Source organism: Schistocerca cancellata, chromosome 4 (genome assembly GCF_023864275.1).
Source record: "Schistocerca cancellata isolate TAMUIC-IGC-003103 chromosome 4, iqSchCanc2.1, whole genome shotgun sequence".
NCBI lineage: Eukaryota > Metazoa > Arthropoda > Insecta > Orthoptera > Acrididae > Schistocerca > Schistocerca cancellata.
This window is the reverse complement of record NC_064629.1, coordinates 472758900-472783432: the sequence shown is the minus strand read 5'-3', so window position 1 is coordinate 472783432 and position 24533 is coordinate 472758900. Positions and strand designations below refer to the sequence as shown.

Genomic DNA, 24533 nt, shown 5'->3' with positions numbered 1-24533 from the left:
CCCCTGCCAGCGTCCCTGCGCTCTCACTGAATGGAGCAGTTTGTACTGACTCCGACGTCATTGCAAACCGCTTAGCAGAGCATTTTGCTATGAGTTCCGCTTCTGCGAATTACCCCCAGGCCTTCCGCTCCATTAAAGAGCGGATGGAACGTCGGAGCCTTTCTTTTCGCACCAACGCTTCTGAACCCTACAACGCTCCATTCAGTGAGTGGGAATTTCAGAGTGCCCTTGCCGCTTGCCCTGATACCGCTCCCGGGCCAGATCGCATCCACTGTCAGATGCTGAAACACCTTTCAGTGGACTGCAAGCGACGCCTCCTCGACCTTTACAACCGTCTCTGGGTCGCGGGTGAGTTTCCGTCGCAATGGCGGGAAAGTATTGTCATCCCCATTTTGAAACCTGGAAAGAACCCTCTGGAGGTGGACAGCTACCGTCCCATTAGTCTCACCAACGTTCTTTGCAAGTTGCTTGAACGGATGGTGAGCCGGCGCTTAAATTGGGTGCTGGAGTCTCGGGGCCTTCTGGCTCCGTCTCAGGGTGGGTTCCGTAAAGGCCGCTCCGCCACCGACAATCTGGTGAGCCTTGAGTCGGCCATCCGTACAGCCTTTGCCCGCCGTCAGCACCTGGTCGCTGTCTTTTTCGACATGCGGAAGGCATACGATACGACATGGCGTCAACACATCCTTTCTACGCTTCATGGATGGGGTCTTCGGGGCCCTCTGCCGATCTTTATCAGCAATTTTCTGTCGTATCGTACCTTCCGCGTGCAAGTCGCGGCCTCGTATAGTTCCTCCCTCGTCCAGGAGAATGGGGTACCCCAGGGCTCTGTCCTCAGTGTCTGCCTGTTTTTAATTGCAATAAACGGTCTCGCTGCGGCAGTAGGAAATTCTGTCTCCGCTTCCCTGTATGCTGACGACTTCTGTCTTTACTATAGTTCTATTAGCATTGCAGCAGCTGAACGTCAGCTACAGGGCGCAATCCGCAAGGCGCAGTCTTGGGCTGTAGCGCGTGGTTTTCAGTTTTCGGCTGCCAAGACCCGCGTTATGCATTTCTGCCGGCGCCGAACGGTCCATCCTGAGCCGCGGCTTTATCTTGCCGACGAACTTCTTGCTGTGGTGGAGACCCACAGGTTTTTGGGTGTCCTTTTTGATGCCCGGTTGACTTGGCTGCCTCATATCCGGCAGCTTAAACAAGCGTGTTGGCGGCATCTCAATGCCCTGCGTTGTTTGAGCCACACCCGCTGGGGCGCCGACCGATCTACCCTGTTGCGGCTCTACCAGGCGTTAATCCAGTCTCGCCTGGATTATGGGTGCCTAGCTTATGGCTCAGCATCCCCATCTGCGTTGCGGGTGCTGGACCCAATTCTCCACAGCGGGATACGCCTTGCCACTGGTGCTTTCCGCACCAGCCCTGTGGACAGCGTCCTAGTGGAGGCAGGTGTACCTCCACTGCGGTTCCGACGCCAACGTTTGCTGGCCGCTTATGCTGCCCATGTTTTTAGCTTGCCCGGGCATCCAAATTATTGTGTCCTGTTCCCGCAGTCAGTCGTCCATCTGCCAGACCGTCGGCCCCGGTCGGGTTGTCCGATCGCTGTACGCATCAAGGAGCTTCTCTGCGGGCTTGGGTTTTTCCCAGTTCCACCTCCTTTCCGGGCGCCTCTGCGTACACCCCCGTGGTGTGTTCCTCGTCCTTGCCTTCGGCTCGACTTGGCACAGGGCTCGAAGGACTCGGTCCCTCCAGAGGCCTTCCGACGCCGCTTTTATTCCATCCTGGCCACGTATCAGGGCTCTGGAATTGTTTACACCGACGGTTCGATGGTTGCGGGTCGTGTCGGGTATGCGCTAACTCTAGGGGACCATTCCGAACAACGGTCCTTGGCGGCTGGCTGCAGCGTTTACACTGCTGAGCTAGTCGCCATCTTTCGTGCCCTAGAGTATATCCGCTCCTGCTCAGGTGAGTCCTTCGTTATCTGTAGCGATTCCCTGAGCGGTTTACGAGCTCTCGACCAGTGTTTTCCTCGTTCTCGTCTGGTGATGGCTATCCATGAGTCCCTGCATACTCTTGCGCGTTGCGGCCGCTCTGTGGTCTTTGTGTGGACCCCCGATCATGTCGGTATCCCGGGCAATGAACATGTTGACCGCCTGGCGAAAGAGGCCACGAGTAAACAGTCTCTGGACGTTGGCCTCCGCCGAAAAGTTTTTGCGCTTTAGGACGCTGAATGGCGCAATCGGATCATGCCCAATAAACTCTGTGCCATCAAGGAGACGACGACTGTGTGGCGGTCATCCCTGCAAGCCAACCGCAGGGACTCTGTCGTCCTTTGTCGGCTCCGCATTGGCCACTCCCACCTGACACACAGTTATTTACTGCACCGGGAGGACCCTCCTGTATGTCGCTGCGGGGCGGCTTTGACAGTGGCCCACATTTTGTTGGCCTGCCCCCTTTTAGCTGTGGTCAGGCAGACATTTGCGCTGCCTGATACGCTCCCTGCCCTCTTATGTGATGACCCTGGTATGGCTGACTTAGTTTTCCGTTTTATTCGGGCAGAGGGTTTTTATTATTTATTCTGAGTGTTTGTTCTGTTCTTTTGTGTTGATTCTGGTCATTGGCCTACGATTTTACCCTGAGTTTTTAATGTGTTCTCGGTGGTTGGCTTTTCCTTTTTATCTCTATGGTTGGCCAACCACTGTCACACTCTGTGTGATTTTAATTTGTTTCGTCTGATCTCTGTAGGAGTATTTCTTGTCCTGTGTCGTCTGACGTCTTTCCTGTTGTTCGTTTTTTTATTCTCTTTGGGTGGTTTTACTTTTTTTTGGAAAAAGGGACTGATGACCATCGCAGTCTGGTCCCTTTAATCCCCCCCAAACCAACCAACCAACCACCTGCTTGAACAGTCCCCTGCTGACATGCATGGTCGATGGATTCATGAAGTTGTCTCCATACCCATACACGACCATCCGCTCGATACATGTTGAAACGAGACTCGCCCGATCAGGCAACATGTTTCCAGTCAGTAAGAGTCCAATGTCGGTATTGATGGACGCAGGCGAGGCGTAGAGCTTTGCAGTCATCAATGGTACACGAGTGGGCATTGGGCTCCGAAAGCCCATATCGATGATGTTTCGTTGAACAGTTCGCACGCTGACACTTGTTGATGACCCAGCATTGAAATCTGCATCAATTTGCGGAATGCTTGCTCTTCTGTCACGTTGAACGATTCTCTTCATTGGTCATTTGTTCCGTTCTTGTACGATTTTTCCCGGCCGCAGCAATGTCGGTGATTTGATGTTGTACCTGACTCCTGATACACAAGGTACACTCGTGAAGTGGTCGTACAGGAAAATCCCCACTTCATCGCTGTCTCGGACATGCTGTGTCCCATCGCTCGTGCACCGACTATAACACCACCTTCAAACTCACTTAAATCTTGATAACCTGCCATTGCAGCAGCAGTAACCGATCTAACAACTGCGCCAGACACTTGTACTATATAGGCGGTGCCGACCACAGCGCCGTATTCTGACTGTTTACATAGCTCTTTATTTTAATCCGCATGCCTATACCAGTTTCTTTGGCGCTTCAGTGTATAATGGTTACGATTTCGTCGAATTAGGTACGGAACCCTAGAATAGAAAAATTCTCTGAAATGTGTGAAATCGACGTGGAAAAGTAATAAATCTCGTGCATAATGAACACCGAGTGTACGCTGCTTAATTTTGACAGTCTATCATGTTTATAGTAAAAGAGACAATTAATATTACCATGAACCTTTACATGTCCATGCTTACGTGAAAAATGCTAGTTCTTATTTTATTGCGTATCCCCTTCCAAAGACGTTGTGTTGTTGTGTTGTGTGTGTGTGTGTGTGTGTGTGTGTGTGTGTGTGTGTGTGTGTGTGCACGTTCGTCATCATTGTACTCCTCATGTATATAGTCCGCACAGTCCAGCGTATATGACACCACACATTCCACTGACTCCTCTTATAGAAACCCTAATATTTCATCTCCCACTTCTTTCTAACTCTGCGAAATTCCTCGAATTCCTTTCTGACGAAATGTCAACTTTGGAAACTTTTGTTATAGATATAATGCAATGTTTGTTTTTTTTATCGTTGCCATTGCTCTGCTTTGTATTAACACCACTACCACTGTAACACTGTTGTGAGCTACTATTCGATTAAGCAGAACGACTACGCTCCATATCCTCGTGCTGTGCTCGCATTTGAATATCTCCAGTCTCGTCCTCTGTTGCCATTAGCAGCCAATGTTGCCATAAACATCATTGGCCTTTTGCGACTTCACACTCAAGGATTTCCTTGTTAGCGGCGGTCAGTAAAATAAATGTATTAATAATTTTAGCTATATTGCTCCACGCTGGAAATGTGTGCATTTGACGTTTGAGAAGTTTCTATGCCGTTACGTGTGTCTTCGTAAGTTTCAAATATTTTACGCAAAATTTACATAAATCATATTAATTATTTTAAAACAACTTAAGACAAACCTAGAGTTTCTTTTCCATCATGGGTTACAATAAACTGAAGACGGAAAAACCATAAATGTCTTCAGTTCTCTCCCTAAATTTTCTGTTCCTTTTTTGTAGGCGGTATGTAATGTTATTTTTACTCCAATTGTTTTATTCGTTCATATGCCGAATACGTTGGGATGGATAATAAATTTATTTTTCATTAATGTTGCAGGTAACAGAAGGATTGTTTTCAACATAACCGAAGCCGGAATTGAGGGTGTAATGGACGGCATGACCATTGACAGTGAAGGGAAACTGTGGATCGCACTCTTCAATGGCTGGCGCGTGAGTACCTTAACTGAATGAAAATATTTCGTAGGACCACATTCTGTCTCTCGTATGACCCTCTCCTTCTTCAGGGAGAGTATATTTATATTCAAAAGTTGGTAACAGCAGCAGCTGGGTACATTTTTTAATTAGGAGTCAATACTGTATTGATTTTGAAATGCATGCTAAGATAAAATTTTATCTTTACTTCAGATAAATTTCGTAAAATGCTTTGGCACGAATATTATCCACGTAAGTTCTTGTGAATATCCGTAGAAATTTCTAAGCATGGATATCTCACTGTTTTATAGATATATTCGTTTTATCACTTCGTATCACAGAATATCAACCACTGATCACGAGAGACTGATTTTTGTTGCAAAACTTTTGTCAACGCATGTCTTGACGGCTTTCTCAGGGGCATAGTACTTAGAAAAATAATTTCTTACAACTCTATCCCTATCCTTCGAATAGAAACCAGTTACATTCATCACGGCGTACGAGAAGAGTTGAAGGGATACTGATAATATAGCACTGATTATTTTACTGCACTTTTTTTTGGGGGGGGGGCTAAGTTTTAAGGTCGAAGAAATCATATTAACGGCAGGTGCTTGGCGTATTGTTTAAATGTAGGTAACCAACCTCAGCTTTTGTTCGCCTCTTTAGCAAATTGGAAAGAAAGTTTAAATCCTGTCGGTGTTGAGGTCATTAGCGACTGAACTCTAGAGCAGATGATCAGGTACGGAAAATGAAAACTACTAGGGCCTCATTGAAGGAACTATTTAAGAAAGTAGGAAAAAATTGAAGTTCCAGGGCTTGGATTTGTGCTCTGTACCTCACAAGTAATTGTGTGATCATACTGTACCACTTTGTCCACTCTGGATTCATACATCACACGCGACTGCAGTTAAAGACAATAGACCAATCTGATTAGAGGTGCAAGTGAAGGCCGGAGGAAGTGGCCGTGCCGTTATAGGCGCTGCAGTCTGGGACCACAAGACCGCTACGGTCGTAGGTTCGAATCCTGCCTCGGGCATGGATGTGTGTGATGTCCTTAGGTTAGTTAGGTTTAACTAGTTCTAAGTTCGAGGGGACTAATGACCTCAGAAGTTGAGTCCCATAGTGCTCAGAGCCATTTTAACCATTTTGCAAGTGAAGTTCAAAGTTCAACTGTAGAATCACCGCACAATTTTCGCTGTGAAATTTGCAGTTCAGAAACAGTGATAAGGATAGGCATACTGGGAGAGAAATGTATGCTAGTAAAAAAAATCGTAAAATAACGCCTTTTCAGCTGTCAATGTATAAAGTGCACAGTTTACGTTCGTTGCTAAAGTACTAGCAACCTGCTTCATTGCACAATACGACAACTTGCAGCACAGCTGAGTGATAGATACTGGAAAATTGTTTTGATATATGCAATGTATGTAAACGGACATCGAAGGACGTAAGGAAGGACGTTTTTAAAAGGATCAGGTTTTTTAGACTGCAATGAGAGTGTCACAGAAACTGAACCTAACACATAAAGAAAGATCTCAGCGTCTCTAAGAATCATACACTGACAGTTATAACTACTTGTTTTCAGAAAGCGATATGCATTTATTCTTTAGGCCCCTAGCTGCTGCAAACTGTTTCCAAGCTCCATTGGTCATGGGAAATGTGAGGTGAACAGAATATGTATGGCACACTGTAAGTTGTTGATTTAGTCCATTATAAATGTTTTTTTGAAAGCTTCCCACTGTGAAAACATGGGTTTTGTTTATAAATATTTTTTCTGCTACCTTTCACGATTTTCTTTTCTTCATAGTTTACACAACGCATTTGAGAAAATTGTTCTCATTTTCAGGGTTTTTTCTCTTTGTACCACGCGATTCTTACGTAATGCATATATCTAACACATTATGTAAAAACGGCATGGTACAAAAAGAAAACAAACTTGAAAATGAGAATCATTTCCCGAAAGGCTTCGTTGAAAGAAAATCTTACGATACCCACTTCTAACCTACACAGACATCCGTCGTACGTGTACAATGAATAGTTCTCTTCCTGGTGGCTTAAAGACGGTGGCTACAGCCATATTTTGGTTGCACATACACATGGATGAAATTAGTTTGGATATTCTGTCAAGAACATTTCCAGTTGGACTCTTCAGCGCCACAGAAATTATTACAAGTAGATGTTGAAGCTTGGACTGTAAGAACTACCTGTCATGGCAGTAGTCAAATGCCTTGGATATAAGTAACTCCCGTCGAATTTGTATATTACATAAGGTATCCTAAACAAATTAAAATCCATTAGTATATGACATTTTATCATAGGTGTGAGCTATAGACTGGAGCGTATACTGCACCAAGTCTCACCTCACGCAACCCTTTGTGCTACTTTGATTACTTGTAGGGCGTCAGTTATTAAACAGAAAAAATAAAGAATCGTTATAACTTTTGGTTGTACATACCTGTTTACCTTACCAACATTTGCATGAAACAGTAAGTTCCTTAAGAGAAGTAGAAATGGTCGAGATCTGTGGTAGAAGTTAGACAGATCGAAAGCGAGTTCCACAGCTCAGCCTAAAGTCATAATGTTCTGAAGGTCCGAAATTTACGTCCCTACGCGTCCCCATGCTTGCAGTTTATATGTGGTTATGTTGTACACAAAATTCACTGTGCTGAACTCCCAAAATATGGCTATGGAACGCTACGACACTGCCTCATTCCCTTCTGAACCACTCCAAAGAACGTGAGGTACGGAGACGTGTCTGCTCTGTAAAGTAGGATGAATGGTGATCTGTTGCATCTTTGCCGAAAGACCATTGTGCTGGTGTGCATGCACAAGTGTTTCGGATCACACCGTTCATCGTACATCGTTGAACAAGGCCCAAGGACATCGTAAATCACTATTGCAGTGGGCACAGGACCATCAGGATTCGTCCGTCGGTCAATGGAAACGTGTCGGCTCTTCGGGTGTATCGTTCATTGTTGAACACGTAGGTCCGCGGCAGACCACCCCTACGTATTCAGATGTTGACCCAACGACATCGCGAATTACGACTGCAGTGGGCACAGGACCATCGGATTTCTACCGTCGAACAATGGGAACGCGTCGGCTCTTCGGGTGAATCAAATTTTTGCTACACTAGGTCGATGGTCGCCTCCACATACACAGTCATCGAGATGAATGGCGGCTCGAGGCGTGCAGCGCGCCACGGGCGCAGGATGGTGGGAGCAGTGTTATGTTGTGGGGGACAATCTCCTCCGCTTGCATGGGACCTGCATCCTTTCATGCTTGATGTCTTCCCCGACGCCGATGACGTTTTTCAGCAGTATAATTGTCCGTGTCTCGGAGCCAGAACCGTGCTACAGTGGTTTGAGGAGCATTATAGTGAACTCACGTTGATGTGTTGCAGACCAAATTTGCCTGATGCAAATTCTTCGGATCCCATCTGCGTCTCTATCGGGCGCCATCACCACATACGCAAGTGACCGTCCCGTTATTTACTGAATTACACGACCTGAGTGTAGACATGTAATGCCACACGCCTCCACAAACCCACAAACAAACTGTCGGAGTCCTGATACGCAGAATCAGTGATGTATTTCGTTCGAAAGACGGACAAACAAGCTATTAAGCAGGTAGTCATAATGTATTGTGTCATCATTCTAACTCCAGCCAGGTTTCTTTGCCCACCTTCAACCTAACTTCTTATGTAAGTTGAAGTGCCAGTATTATCTTATTACACTAGTGGTTCGGTAGTATTCACACCTGTCAGTACCCGTCTTCCTTGGAATTGGAGTTCTTGTATTCTTCCTGAAATGTGAAGCTGTTTCGCCTGTCTTATGAATCTTGCACACTAGGTGGAATAATCTTCTAATGATCTTAATAATTCTGAGAGAATGTCGTCTACTCCAGGGGCCTTGTTTCCAGTTAGGCATTTCAGTGCCCTGTCAGTCTTCTCGCAGCATTGTATCTCCTATCCCATGTAAACCTGCTTAGACTTCTCTTTTTACAGCTTTGTTCTCAGGTCTGTTCCCCATACGTAAACCATCTATACAGGCTAGTCCGAACAGTCAGAAAAGCTTGTAAGGATGTTGCAGGGGAGGTAGTGCTGGGACATAATTGCTAAGAAAAAAAATTCGATACTTCGCTCCGTTTCCGAATTATTTAGCATTGAAGTTAACCAATCAGATGGTCGCGCGGGCGAATTCAAGCAACCTGCCAGACAGTGTTGCCAAACTTGTTCTTCGTTTGATTTCCTCAAACCTAACTTATCACTTCCGAAAATGGAAGTTTTTAATTGGTAATGAGCATTTGAATAGTTGGTGACTCATGAACCAAAGATTTCTGTGCGTTGCCGCATTTTAGTTCGTGCAACTGCTTGAATTTGCGCGCGCAGCGACATCATTGGCTAACTTCAATGCTATATAACTCAGAAACGGGGCAACGTATCGAATCTTTCCTTAACGGTTACTTCTTAGCACAACCTCCCGTGAAACAATCTAAGGTTTTCAGACTGTTTCTGACAACCATTGCATATTCCTTCTACCTTTCACATCTCCCATCTTTGCTTAGTACTGGCTTTGCATCTGAGCTCTCAATATTCATACGGTTGCTTCTCTTTTCTCCAAAGGTATCTTTTAATTTTGCTATAGGCAGCACCCATCTTCTGATAATTCTGCATGCTTCTACAGTCTTGCATTTGCTCTCTACCCATTCATGATTAGCCACAGTGTACTTTCTGTTAACCTCATATTTTAGACATCTGTATTCCCTTTCGCTTGACTCATTTACTGCATTTTTATAACTTATCCTTTCTTAAATTGAATTCAATATCTCCTTTGTTATCAAAGGATTTTTACTAGACCTAGTTTTATTTTTTTGCCAATATGATCCTCTGCTGCCTTTCCTATTTCATCTCTCGAAGTTACTCATTTGCCTTCTATTAAGTTCTTGTTCCCAATTTCAGTCAGTCGTTGCCTAACGCTCCTACTGAAACCTTCAACAACCTCTTGTTCTTCAGTTTATCCATTTATCATTTCATTAATTTCCAATCTTTTTGCAATTTCAATTTCAGTCTACAGTTTATAAACAACAAATTATGGTCAGAGCTCACATTTCCCCTAGATCTGTTTTACGGTTGAAAATTTGGTTTCAATACATCTCTCGCCATTTAATAATCAATCTGTGACTTTGCAGTATTTGCAGGTCTCTTCCATCATGTACACAACCCTACATCTTGATACTTGAACCAAGTGTTAGCGATTATTTCTGTACAAAATTCTACCATGTGGCTTCCTCTTTCACTCGTTTTACCCTGTCCGTATTGTCCTATTTTTCCTTTTTCTCCTGTTCTTTCTTCTCATAATATCGAGCTCTAGTTACCCTTCACAATGAATGTATCATCTTCTTTAACTTCCTCAGTAATTTCTTGTACCTCATAATCAATTCTTTCAATCTCTTAATCATCTGCGGACATTGCTGGCATATACAATTGTACTACTGTGTTGCTTGTTGGCTTAGTGTCTGTCTTGACTAAGATAGTGCATTCATTGTGCTGTTCATTGTAGCTTACTCACATTCCTATTTTCTTATTCATTATTAGGCCTACTCTTGCATTACCCCTATCTGATTTTTTGTTGATAACCCTATACTGACCTGACCAGAAAATCTATTCTTCTTGCCACCCCTTTTCACTGATTCCCACTATATTTAACGTCAACCTATCTATTTACCATTTCAAATTCTGTAACCCACCCATCCAATTAACAGATCTAGCATTCTACGCTCCGACCCATAGAATGCCAGTTGTGTTTTTTACCCAAGAGTATGCCATCATCATTTAATGAGACAGTAGAGCTGCATGCCATCATGAAAAAAAGAAAGCTGTAATTTTCTCCCAGCTGTTTGCTGTACCAGCAGAGTAAAACCATATTGGCTGAAGAGATCTATGCATACGATACTGCAGTGCCTGTGTTATTAAGAACGATTCAGTGTTCCTCGTGGCAACACAGGATTTGCAATATCGTATTTATCCGCTGAAAGGGCGCAGCGACTTCCAAGCGAAATGTCCTCCCCTGTACGGGTATTACATAGTGTGTACGAGTGCAGGTTGAGACAGAGGAACGACGACGTATAGAAGTTTAGGTCTGGCCATAAGTTGTGCATGGTAGCGAAAGCAGTCTGCCCTTGGCAGTGCAGCAGATCAGACGTACTGTTTACGTCCTGACTGATCACGCTCGAGATCGAGGTTGCGTTGACTGCAGGTGGCTTCACGTGCGTAAATTCTTATAGCCGAGCACTATGGCACACACTTCCAGAAAGACCACGCTCAAATTCATGTTATCTAACGAGTATGAAAGACCTAACGCCCATGAAATCGAACGTTTTTGGTGAAACGAAGTGCGCATTATGTACAACGACGTTATTGGCATCTATTTATCGATCGTAAGCAGTGTCGCCTACAGATGCGGTATGTCACAACATACTGAACGATGTCAAACGTGGATTAAGATTGCGACACTCAGACGTCCATATAGAGATGTGTCCGTGGATCATACAGGATTAGGGATCTGCACCATATGTATCTTTGAACTGCCGTTCGAGGTAACGGAAATGATGGAGACACGCGTTATGTAAATTTGGTACGGTGGTCAGCCACACCGCCGAAAGATGGATAAGTTTTACAACTTATCCGGTATTTAATGGTTTTCGACAGGACGCATTGAGTTGACAAAACATGTGCCCTCATATTTGTATATCGGTGGATGCAGAGCCATAGTGATATACGATAGACAGCCAAGGAGCTTTTCTGGATACAGTAGTGAGGGCCATGTTCGCTCAGAATGCCTCCAGGGTAGATTAACGCAGTTGCTTAGGAGCGACAAACAAGGTAAAGATGATACCATGCTCCTTCCGCTGACATACGTGGCGGCACTTCGCGACACGCCAACACCGACACGGAAGCTTTCTATCGATCTGCAGCCTCTGGAGGTGGCGGAAAGACCGTTGCACACGGTCGAGGAGACACCGATTGCAATTACTCCCGATGCGCTGCCGCCAGTGCCAGCTGCGACCGAAGGAATACTGGAGCAGAATGTGGATGCAGAAGTGCATGATGTGATTCACAACGAGGTGGAGGATGCACACCAGGATGATGCTTACACTAAGGACGTCGACATACGTACGGGTAAGCAGCGTTCGCCGAAACGACTTGAAAAGCGCCGACTCAATCAAGACGACATCCATTCTCTACTATCTGAGATCAGTGATGATTTTAACTCCTTGGAGCGTTCATCACAAGAACTGCAACACATTAACGACGCCCACCGTTCGGTTTCAGGTGATGAAAGGATATCAAGCTTTTCTGATGACTCTTCTCATATTGATCCTGTATACTCTTCCAGATTCCAAGAGGATACGACAGAGGCGTTGCGGACACCACCCAACAACATGGATCAGGAAGGGGTTGTGGCTCCTGACACTCCTCGACACCGAAACACTAACATACAATGTGTCAGGGACGTGACGATGGCGCCCACTCACTCAGATGACTGGTGATGTTGGACTACTGTAGGACGGTAGCTCCGCCATGGAAACCGTGGGAGTCTACGTTGCGAATGCATACATTACTCCACCTCGAGCTCGTATGACAGACACAAAACGGCATGTCTATATAATTGGGACTGTCGATACCAACAACTTTGGTTCGACTGTGAAGTGGCAACTTTTCCATATTATTTTATACGCATGTGACGTTGATGTCCTGTTGGTGCAAGAAGCACCTCCCGATGCCGAGGTATCTAGTTACTTCATGCAAAAATCCTCTTGCTCGGCCAATAACAGTGGCACGACAGTTTTGATACGCGAGGGGATAACAGCAACGAATCCGTCTTTTCTACCATCTGCACGGGGTCTAGCGGTTACAGTTCATGGGACCCGCGTCATCAACGCCAGTGCTCCCTTTGGCACAGGCTAGCGAAACGATAGGGTACAGTTTTACTCTTTAGATTTTATATGTTTTTCGTCAGCAGGTACGACCAGTTTGTTCTCGGCTGTGACTTGAACTGCGTCCTGGCTCAAAAGGATGAAACTTCAAATTTGAATAACTGCAAGGAACTATATTTGATATCCTGGGACATGAACCTGTGTGAGACATGGTAACGGATCCCTGGGAATAGACAAGACTTAACGTTTTTCATCGGACACTTTGCGAGCCATATTGACCGTATTTATGTTTGTCGTCGACTACAGGAAGCGACGATTGCTGCTGGAATATAGCCCACAGCTTTTGCTGATAATCTAGCATACTTGTGCTCCATCAATCTACCACGACAGAGTGTGTGACGCAGTCGAGGAACTTGTAAATTAAACGTTTCGGTCTTGTCAGATCGAGAGTGTCATGAATGAATTGAGAAGCTGTGGGTCGCATGTGAACAGACTCCCAGCATTTGCAACGCTGACACAATGGTGGCTGGGATGAGCAAAGCCATCTTTACGTCCTGCCCTTATTACGTATGGCCGAAACAAAATGCGGTGACATCGGGACATTATGAAGTATTATTACATGGTGCTTCGTTATTTGTCATTGCAAGCCCCATCTCTTCTCCGTCAGGCTGAAGTTAACCGTGTTAAAGTGCGCATTATCACGCTCACGCTACGCACGTTGGAGGAGCTACCTATAAGGGCCCAATGTTTGGACGCCGTTGCATCACCGCGTCATATGATACGCGAAAACGATGATTTCGTCGAACGTTGATCGACACATTCCAAACTGCGGATGGTCGGTATCTGAAGTCACAAAGGGACATGGCTTCAGCATGTTTCGACAGATTTAGTGGCCTTATTAACTAGCACAGTGGTGGTTGCGTTTCTGACTGCCCTTTCTGAGGTCTGTAGGAATGGTGATACACCGTGTTTTCATAACGACTGATACACCAGCCCAGCGCTAACTTACTCTGTTTCGACCTCGCCGGTTAGAACTTCAAGGAAATTTTAAGCCTGTCTGATAAAATTATTCTGCTGTGCAACAACATGATGTACTCGATCTTCAGAATCGATTGCTCTAACACAGTTTGGCCTCCCACATTGAAATGACCGTCTCTCAATAGAACCTGTCCGCACAAGACGTTCATGTATTCTTTGAAAGGTCTTTTTTTTGTAAATGTCTATTACAGAAACTTTCAGCATGCAAAGGCGGGCTTCAAATGCAGCGGTACACAAAGTACCCTCCGCCACACACAGTAAGATGACTTGCGGAGTCTAGATGTAGAAGTAAATTGCAATTTGCAAGTGTATACGTCAAGCGCATGTCCGTCTTGTGCTGATAAAAATACATTTTAGCCATAAATGTACAATATACACTAGTTAAATAAGAATACGGACGAGCAGGCGCCATGCCCATGATTGGAAGTCACACAACACGTCGCTCTCCAGCTGAGGTCACTAAGGCACGCTTGTTCTGTTGGGCCCATTCGAAAATAGCCGATTCGATTCCTAGTGGGGGAAGAATGTTCAGTACACATGAAACAGTAGTCCAATAACAACTGTACAGTAATCTTCCACTACCGATTCTATTCTCAATACTAAAAGGATCTGTTTATTTCCGAGTACCATTGAAACTAAGATAAACCAAGAAGGCTTTGACTTTACACTTCCCGAAACCAACAACATTTGAAAGAAAATTAATATACGTATTGATCCATGCTCTAAGTTTGAAAACAAAAGACAGAAACGAAGCAAACACGCACGAGGAGCGTTCAATAAGTAAAGCAACATTTTTTTCTGAAAGCAGGTTGTTTTCATTCAGGATTCCAATACACCTTAATATTCCCCACTCTTCTGGCTACAAATCCCTATTTTTAACACAATCTCCGTTCAATGCGACAGCCTTACTCCATTTTACTGGGAGGGCGTATATGCCCGCATAGTACCACTGTATTAGTCTACATCGGAGCCAACGTCTTGCTGCATCAATGACCTCCTCATCATCCACGTACTGCTTCCCCTGAAGTGCATCCATCATTGGGTCAAATACACTACTGGCCACTAAAATTGCTACACCACGAAGATGACGTGCTACAGACGCGAAATTTAACCCCGACAGGAAGAAGATGCTGTGATATGTAAATGAGTAGCTTTTCAGAGCCTGTGGCGACATCTACAACGTGCTGACATGAGGAAAGTTTCCAACCGATTTCTCATACACAAACAGCAGTTGACCGGCGTTGCCTGGTGAAACGTTGTTGTGATGCCTCGTGTAAGGAGGAGAAATGCATACCATCACGTTTCCAACCTTGATAAAGGTCGGATTGTAGCCTATCGCGATTGCGGTTTATCGTATCGTGACATTGCTGTTCGCGTTGGTCGAGATTCAATGATTGTTAGCAGAATATGGAATCGGTGGGTTCAGAAGGGTAATACGGAACGCCGTGCTGGATCCCAACGGCCAGTATCACCAGCAGTCGCGATGACAGGCATCTTATCCGCATGGCTGTAACGGATCGTGCAGCCACGTCTCGATCCCTGAATCAACAGATGGGGACGTTTGCAAGACAACAACCATCTGCACGAACAGTTCGACGACGTTTGCAGCAGCATGGACTATCAGCTCGGAAACCATGGCTGCGGTTACCCTTCACGCTGCGTCATAGACAGGAGCGCCAGCGAACATGGGTGCACGAATGGCAAAACGTCATTTCTTCGCATCCGTGTTTGGCGACATCGCAGTGAACGCACATTGGAAGCGTGTATTCGTCATCGCCATACTGGCGTATCACCTGGCGTGATGGTATGGGGTGCCATAGGTTACACGTCTCGGTCACTTCTTGTTCGCATTGACGGCACTTTGAACAGTGGACGTTACATTTCAGATGTGTTACGACCCGTGGCTCTACCCTTCATTTGATCCCTCCTTCACCCTAAATTTCAGCAGGATAATGCACGACCGCATATTGCAGGTCCTGTACGGGCCTTTCTGGATACAGAAAATGTTGGACTGCTGCACTGGCCAGCACATTCTCTATATCTCTCAGCAACTGAAAACGTCTGGTCACTGACGGCCGAGCAACTGGCTCGTCACAATACGCCAGTCACTACTGTTGATGAACTGTGGTATCGTGTTGAAGCTGCATGGGCAGCTATACCTGTACACGCCATCCAAGCTCTGTTTGACTCCGGTCGCAGGCTCGAATCCTGCCTCGGGCATGGATGTGTGTGATGTCCTTAGGTTAGTTAGGTTTAACTAGTTCTAAGTTCTAGGGGACTAATGACCTCAGAAGTTAAGTCCCATAGTGCTCAGAGCCATTTGAACCATTTTTTTCTGTTCGACTCAATGCCCAGGCGTATCAAGGCCGTTATTACGGCCAGAGGTGGTTGTTCCGGGTACTGATTTCTCAGGTTGGTTCAAATGGCTCTGAGCACTATGGGACTTAACAGCTATTGTCATCAGTCCACTAGAACTTAGAATTACACTCCTGGAAATGGAAATAAGAACACATTGACACCGGTGTGTCAGACCCACCATACTTGCTCCGGACACTGCGAGAGGGCTGTACAAGCAATGATCACACGCACGGCACAGCGGACACACCAGGAACCGCGGTGTTGGCCGTCGAATGGCGCTAGCTGCGCAGCATTTGTGCACCGCCGCCGTCAGTGTCAGCCAGTTTGCCGTGGCATACGGAGCTCCATCGCAGTCTTTAACACTGGTAGCATGCCGCGACAGCGTGGACGTGAACCGTATGTGCAGTTGACGGACTTTGAGCGAGGGCGTATAGTGGGCATGCGGGAGGCCGAGTGGACGTACCGCCGAATTGCTCAACACGTGGGGCGTGAGGTCTCCACAGTACATCGATGTTGTCGCCAGTGGTCGGCGGAAGGTGCACGTGCCCGTCGGCCTGGGACCGGACCGCAGCGACGCACGGATGCACTCCAAGACCGTAGGATCCTACGCAGTGCCGTAGGGGACCGCACCGCCACTTCCCAGCAAATTAGGGACACTGTTGCTCCTGGGGTATCGGCGAGGACCATTCGCAACCGTCTCCATGAAGCTGGGCTACGGTCCCGCACACCGTTAGGCCGTCTTCCGCTCACGCCCCAACATCGTGCAGCCCACCTCCAGTGGTGATGATGATGATGTTTGGTTTGTGGGGCGCTCAACTGCGTGGTTATCAGCGCCCGTACAATTTCCCAACCTTTGCTCAGTCCAATTTCGCCACTTTCCTGGATGATGATGAAATGATGAGGACAACACAAACACCCAGTCATCTCGAGGCAGGTGAAAATCCCTGACCCCGCCGGGAATCGAACCCGGGACCCCGTGCTCGGGAAGCGAGAACGCTACCGCGAGACCACGAGCGGCGGACACCCACCTCCAGTGGTGTCGCGACAGACGTGAATGGAGGGACGAATGGAGACGTGTCGTCTTCAGCGATGAGAGTCGCTTCTGCCTTGGTGCCAATGATGGTCGTATGCGTGTTTGGCGCCGTGCAGGTGAGCGCCACAATCAGGACTGCATACGACCGAGGCACACAGGGCCAACACCCGGCATCATGGTGTGGGGAGCGATCTCCTACACTGGCCGTACACCACTGGTGATCGTCGAGGGGACACTGAATAGTCCAAACCGTCATCGAACCCATCGTTCTACCATTCCTAGACCGGCAAGGGAACTTGCTGTTCCAACAGGACAATGCACGTCCGCATGTATCCCGTGCCACCCAACGTGCTCTAGAAGGTGTAAGTCAACCTTTCTTATTTCAATTTCCATGAGTGTACTTAAACCTAACTAACCTAAGGACATCACACAACACCCAGTCATCACGAGGCAGAGAAAATCCCTGACCCCGCAGGGAATCGAACCTGATTTCTCAGGGTCTATGCACCCAAACTGCGTGAAAATGTAATCACATATCAGTTCTAGTCTAATGTATTTGTCCAATGAATACCCGTTTATCATCTGCATTCCTTCTTGGTATAGCAATTTTAATGGCGAGTAGTGTAGATGGAATTCGGAAGGTGTGAGATCAGGACTGTATCGCGAATGAGTAAGAACATTCCAGTGAATGTTTATGAGTTCCTCTCGGGTGCACAGACTTGTGTGGGACCTTGCTTTGTCATGGACAAGGAGAAGTTCGTTTGCATTTTTGTGGCGACCAACAGGCTTCAATTTCCTGAGGGTAGCGCAATACATTTCAGAGTTTATCGTTGCACCGTGAGGGAGGAAATCAAACAGAATAGCCCCTTATGAGTCCCAGAAGACACTCGCCATGAATTTGAGGGCTGAGGGTGCCGCTTTGAACTTTTACTTGAAGGAGAGGTGGTGAGGCACCACTCTATGGATTACTGTTTCGTTTGCAGCTAGAATTGATGAACCCACGTTTCATCGAATGTGACAATGTTCGGCAAGGAACTGTCACAATCTGCCTCATAACGCGAAATCAATTCCGCACAGATGGTCCTTCGTTGCTCTTTATGGTCTTCTGTTAGGCGGCGAGGAACCCCAGCGGGCAAACATCCCTGAATACCCCAACTGGTGGGCGAGTGTGTCAGGGCTACCAACAGAGACGTCCAGTTGAGCAGCAAAGTGTCTGACTGTGATCACCTCGAATGGGCGTGTCCGTGCGTTCCAACGCTGCAGGAATTACAGCTGTGTGCGGCCGGCCAGTTCGGACAAGTTTCCGCCAGTTCGGACAAGTTTCCGCGACCTTGTTGCTATGATGATAGACGCCTCGCCCAGTGACTCACAGTACTTTTGTTCAGTGCCAGATGTCCGTAGATATTCTGCAAGCACTTATGAATGTCTGCGATGGTCTGGTTTTCCGCCAGAAGAAACTCAATGACAGCTCTCTGCTTGAAAAACTCCTCTGTTACAGACTCAGTTTTGAAGACTACGCATAGGGCCGTCACCTATCGCAACTTCATGAAACCATAGGCGCTGAAGCGGGAATATTCCACGATATCCCACGACAAATACCGCGTTTTTGAACCGAAACTGGGCTGGAAAAACTGTGTTGCATTACTTATTGAACGCCCCTCACAATAACAAAAATGTGTCCGTAACTCAGAAAATAAATCGAATCAACTATATGTGTACGTGAACTTTTTTGCTTATTTCTAAACTCTCTCTCCATTCTCCAGAGTTTTTCCACATATTACTTAACGCACTATACATTTTTTCTATGGTATTCCAAAGAGCCTTCGGAGTGGATATCAACAACATAACATCTGTGCAAATTGATGAAATAGTAAATAGATAATAGCGCCGCAAATAACTGTTCTGTTGTCAGGAGGAGTTGCCACAAATGCCTGCCGTAATGTATGAAATGTAGGCAACATCTAACTCGCGTACGATTTGTGCATTCAAAAAATGGTTCAAATGGCTCTGAGCACTATGGAACTTAACATCTATGGTCATCAGTCCCCTAGAACTTAGAACTACTTAAACCTAACTAACCTAAGGACAGCACACAACACCCAGCCATCACGAGGCAGAGAAAATCCCTGACGCCACCGGGAATCGAACCCGGGAACCCGGGCGTGGGAAGCGAGAGATTTGTGCATTTACGTGAGCGCTTATAGCCCATCAATCTGTTCTCTGCTGTTGTAGCGATCAGATGACTTGCTCTGAAGCAAACTAGAAGTTGGAGAATGAAATACACCACCTAAAAATAACAGCAAATTATGACAGAAATGCAACTAACATTGTATCAGCGTAATCACGCAATTGACATTTCATACTGAGAAAGCTTGAAAGTGCTCGTGGGATCAGCGAAAGGAGTGTATTGCAAGTAATACGTTCTAAAACATTTAATCGTTTACATACGTTCCTCCGTCATTAGCTTCATAACAATGAGTTTGAAAATTTTACGGTTCTCGGAAAGCGGTGTGTGTAAATTGGAATGTTATACGGCATTTCTGTCCAAAGTTTGTCTACGTCTGAATCATAATTTACGAAACTTGGTCAAATCAATCTTCGCAACCTGCACTAGTGGTCACTTGAAAATTTGCGCTGGATAAGAGAAGTTTATAAATAACGACCTTAGTCTGTCAGCATGTGATGTGGACCTCCCAAGAATAGCATCATTTGTCCTTGTTTTACTGATGGAACTTCAAATAACCGCACGTAAGTCAATCCATGTACTACCAACATGACGAATGTTCCGCCAATGCCGCACAGATATTAGAAACCTTGTTAACAGAGCACTGGGAGATCGTCAGAATGGTTATCAGGGAAACGCAAATACGGCCTGCACGTTCATTGGATTTTTGTCTCTGGGAAAAGTTAAAACCATAAGTTCACAAGGACCCCCTGACAGCTCCCGAAGACATGAAGAGCAGTATAACACGATCCTGTGTTGTGCTAAGTCCAGATAAAATACGAAGTGCCGTTTTGTATTTCTAGAATCGCTTTATTCCATGTATCAGTGGTCAGTGTGCAACATTTTGAACAATTGATATGACACACTGGTTGCTCTGTTCTGATATTGCGAACATTAAATTTATAATCTCTTATGGAAACACATTCATTCTTGCAGTAGTTAGCTTGCAAGCCACAAAAGGCTCACCTTAAGATGGTGGGTATTTACAAGCATTTTGTTCAACACTGTGGTGACAAAAGTCATAGGACAGCGATATGCACTACACGGATGGCAGTAGTATCGCGTACACAAGGCATAAAAGGCCAGTGCATCGGCAGAGCTGTAATTTGTACTCAGGTGATTTATGTGAAAAAAGTTTCCGACGAGATTATGGCCGCACAACTAGAATTAAGACTTCGAACGCGGAATAGGAAGTTGGAGTTAGACGCCTGGGACATTCCATTTCGAAAATCGTTAGGGAATTTAGTATTCCGAGATCCACAGTGTCAAAAGTGTGCCAGGAATACCAAATTCCATGCTTCACCTCTCACCACGGAGAACACAGTAGCCGAGAGCATTCACTTCACGACCGAGAACAGTGGCGCTTGCGTAGAGTTGTCATTGGTAAGACACAAGCAACACTGCGTGAGATAAACGAAAACATCAATGTGTGGCGTACAACGAATGTATCCCTTGGGACGTTGCGGCGAAATCTGGCGTTAATGGGTCATTGCAGCAGAAGACCGTAGCGAGTGCCGTTGCTAATACACTCCTGGAAATTGAAATAAGAACACCGTGAATTCATTGTCCCAGGAAGGGGAAACTTTATTGACACATTCCTGGGGTCAGATACATCACATGATCACACTGACAGAACCACAGGCACATAGACACAGGCAACAGAGCATGCACAATGTCGGCACTAGTACAGTGTATATCCACCTTTCGCAGCAATGCAGGCTGCTATTCTCCCATGGAGACGATCGTAGAGATGCTGGATGTAGTCCTGTGGAACGGCTTGCCATGCCATTTCCACCTGGCGCCTCAGTTGGACCAGCGTTCGTGCTGGACGTGCAGACCGCTTGAGACAACGCTTCATCCAGTCCCAAACATGCTCAATGGGGGACAGATCCGGAGATCTTGCTGGCCAGGGTAGTTGACTTACACCTTCTAGAGCACGTTGGGTGGCACGGGATACATGCGGACGTGCATTGTCCTGTTGGAACAGCAAGTTCCCTTGCCGGCCTAGGAATGGTAGAACGATGGGTTCGATGACGGTTTGGATGTACCGTGCACTATTCAGTGTCCCCTCGACGATCACCAGTGGTATACGGCCAGTGTAGGAGATCGCTCCCCACACCAAGCCCGCATCTCGTGGTCGTGCGGTAGCGTTCTCGCTTCCCACGCCCGGGTTCCCGGGTTCGATTCCCGGCGGGGTCAGGGATTTTCTCTGCCTCGTGATGGCTGGGTGTTGTGTGCTGTCCTTAGTTAGGTTTAAGTAGTTCTAAGTTCTAGGGGACTTATGACCACAGCAGTTGAGTCCCATAGTGCTCAGAGCCATTTGAACTCGCTCCCCACACCATGATGCCGGGTGTTGGCCCTGTGTGCCTCGGTCGTATGCAGTCCTGATTGTGGCGCTCACCTGCACGGCGCCAAACACGCATTCGACCATCATTGGCACCAAGGCAGAAGCGACTCTCATCGCTGAAGACGACACGTCTCCATTCGTCCCTCCATTCACGCCTGTCGCGACACCACTGGAGGCGGGCTGCACGATGTTGGGGCGTGAGCGGAAGACGGCCTAACGGTGTGCGGGACCGTAGTCCAGCTTCATGGAGACGGTTGCGAATGGTCCTCGCCGATACCCCAGGAGCAACAGTGTCCCTAATTTGCTGGGAAGTGGCGGTGCGGTCCCCTACGGCACTGCGTAGGATTCTACGGTCTTGGCGTGCATCCGTGCGTCGCTGCGGTCCGGTCCCAGGTCGACGGGCACGTGCACCTTCCGCCGACCACTGGCGACAACATCGATGTACTGTGGAGACCTCACGCCCCACGTGTTGAGCAATTCGGCGGTACGTCCACCCGGCCTCCCGCATGCCCACTATACGCCCTCGCTCAAAGTCCGTCAACTGCACATACGGTTCACGTCCACGCTGTCGCGGCATGCTACCAGTGTTAAAGACTGCGATGGAGCTCCGTATGCCACGGCAAACTGGCTGACACTGACGGCGGCGGTGCACAAATGCTGCGCAGCTAGCGCCATTCGACGGCCAACACCGCGGTTCCTGGTGTGTCCGCTGTGCCGTGCGTGTGATCATTGCTTGTACAGCCCTCTCGCAGTGTCCGGAGCAAGTATGGTGGGTCTGACACACCGGTGTCAATGTGTTCTTTTTTCAGCGTATGTTTGAATGATGGTGTAATGAAAATGGTGCACAATAATTCATCTCGTAACAGGAGGTAATCTTTTTAAGGTATGCTCACTTATACTGTAAATGTCTGGGTGGCATGTATCAGGTGTAACGTTTAAGATTTCTCCACACGATTATAAAAAGCAAACAAACATGATAAAGAACTCGGTGGGTATTTGTTGTTAGTTCTAACACTGTTGTCTATTACCAGTATGGATCCATACACTAATCCCTGAGGCTAATTTTCGCTCTTGCAGACAGTTGTAAAAATATGTTTTGCCAATGTTAACGGGTGGCTAGTACGGTGCACAACAAGTTATCAGAGAGAATTTCAGCATTTGTATTATTGTTGTCGAGAATGCTCTATGGACTTGGGCCTTTCACGCCACACAGCCGTGAGACCTGCTAGCAACATACCAATATCATCCATCACCGTCTCTAACCTTCATAGTGGCTTCATTCTTGCGAAGGTACAACCACAAGTTACTTCATGTATTTGTTATATGCTACTTAATGTAAGTGCAGTCCTACAAAAGGGTGTATTTAGGGATTAATGAGATGTGCCGCTCCCGTACGGCTTGTCTATAGCCTTCTCCACTCGAGAAATTCCATTTCCGCAACAGCATAGCCCCACCCGAGATCAGACGTGAGACTGCTATTAGAACTGATTTAGTTTTCTGTAGATTCCGTGAATATCAGGATATATGAGTTGTGGCATTGTGGAAATGAGGAAAAACAGCGAATCCGGGGACGTAAGCTGTAATTCTCTTTAATTCCAGAACTTTATCGCAAACTTAGTCAATTTATTATCAATTTCGGTGTGTGATTATCATCTTCAGATCTGAAAGTCAATATGATAAAAATCCATGGTATAAAAATATCTACGACAACAATATGATGTCACTTAAAGTGAATTGCGGAATACACCCAGAATATCTGCAGTTAAAAATCATAACATGATGTCAAGCATGTACGGTGCAGTAAGATGTCAACTACGCTATCAGTCAGTAGTTTGTGGATGGTACCCCAACATTCTGCCTGTACGTTTGGGTCGAGCACTGGGATTAAACAGGGTTAAAAACAATACCAGGATAGTTCGTTCTGAGACGACATGACTGAACTAGGGGAGCGTTCAGTCTTCCTTCGGTCGTATTTATTTTTAATAACGCCGCTAAAAGGTTGCTAGAGAATTCAATATACATAGTGCAGTAGGAGTGCCCTCTGTGGCCATCCGCCGTATTGACTAATCCTTTGGGCGCTTGTGTAGGTGATCCGAATGGACCCGCGGACTGGGAAAGTAGAGTTCAAGCTGGACCTGCCGGTGCAGCGGCCCACGTCCGTGTCGTGGGGCGGCCCCGACCTCGACCAGCTGTACGTGACGTCATCCCGCTCTGGCCTCAGCGACGAGGAAGTGGCGCAGCAGCCGCTGGCCGGCTGCACCTGGCGAGTCACCGGGCTCGGCGTGAAGGGCCGTGCGCAGTACAACGCTGTGCGCGACGTCTAACTCTCTGTGTAGCGTACTGTACAAATAATAAAACTACTTCCCTACAACATTAAGGCAGCCTGATCGCATTTTCTTACCTGCCTGTACCACCCTTTCCTTGTTAATACTGAATTCATTTCACTTTTGTCACAATATATAATCGGGTGTCACACGAGATTTCACACACTGTGGAAAGATAAGCTTTATTTCATTGGCCCGCATCTCGTGGTCGTGCGGTAGCGTTCTCGCTTCCCACGCCCGGGTCCCCGGGTTCGATTCCCGGCGGGGTCAGGGATTTTCTCTGCCTCGTGATGGCTGGGTGTTGTGTGCCGTCCTTAGGTTAGTTAGGTTTAAGTAGTTCTAAGTTTTACGGGACTGATGACCATAGATGTTAAGTCCCATAGTGCTCAGAGCCATTTGAACTTTTTACAACAACCTATGGCTTAATTCGACGTCGGCTTTTCCCAGGAGCAATTCGAAAATCGCCAGTTAATGCGAACTTCC

At 46.6% G+C, this 24533-nt stretch overlaps 1 protein-coding gene across 1 annotated transcript in view; it reads left to right on the top strand.

The window, feature by feature from the left end:
• Window positions 1-24103, top strand: part of LOC126184719 (regucalcin-like) — a 57439-nt gene extending 33336 nt beyond the window's left edge. Inside the window, exons 5-6 of the mRNA XM_049927242.1 lie at window positions 4697-4809; window positions 23814-24103. Of these exons, the coding sequence (XP_049783199.1) occupies window positions 4697-4809; window positions 23814-24050 (350 nt within the window). The 3' untranslated portion in view covers window positions 24051-24103. The remainder of the gene's footprint in view (window positions 1-4696; window positions 4810-23813) is intronic.
• Window positions 24104-24533: the final 430 nt, after the last annotated feature.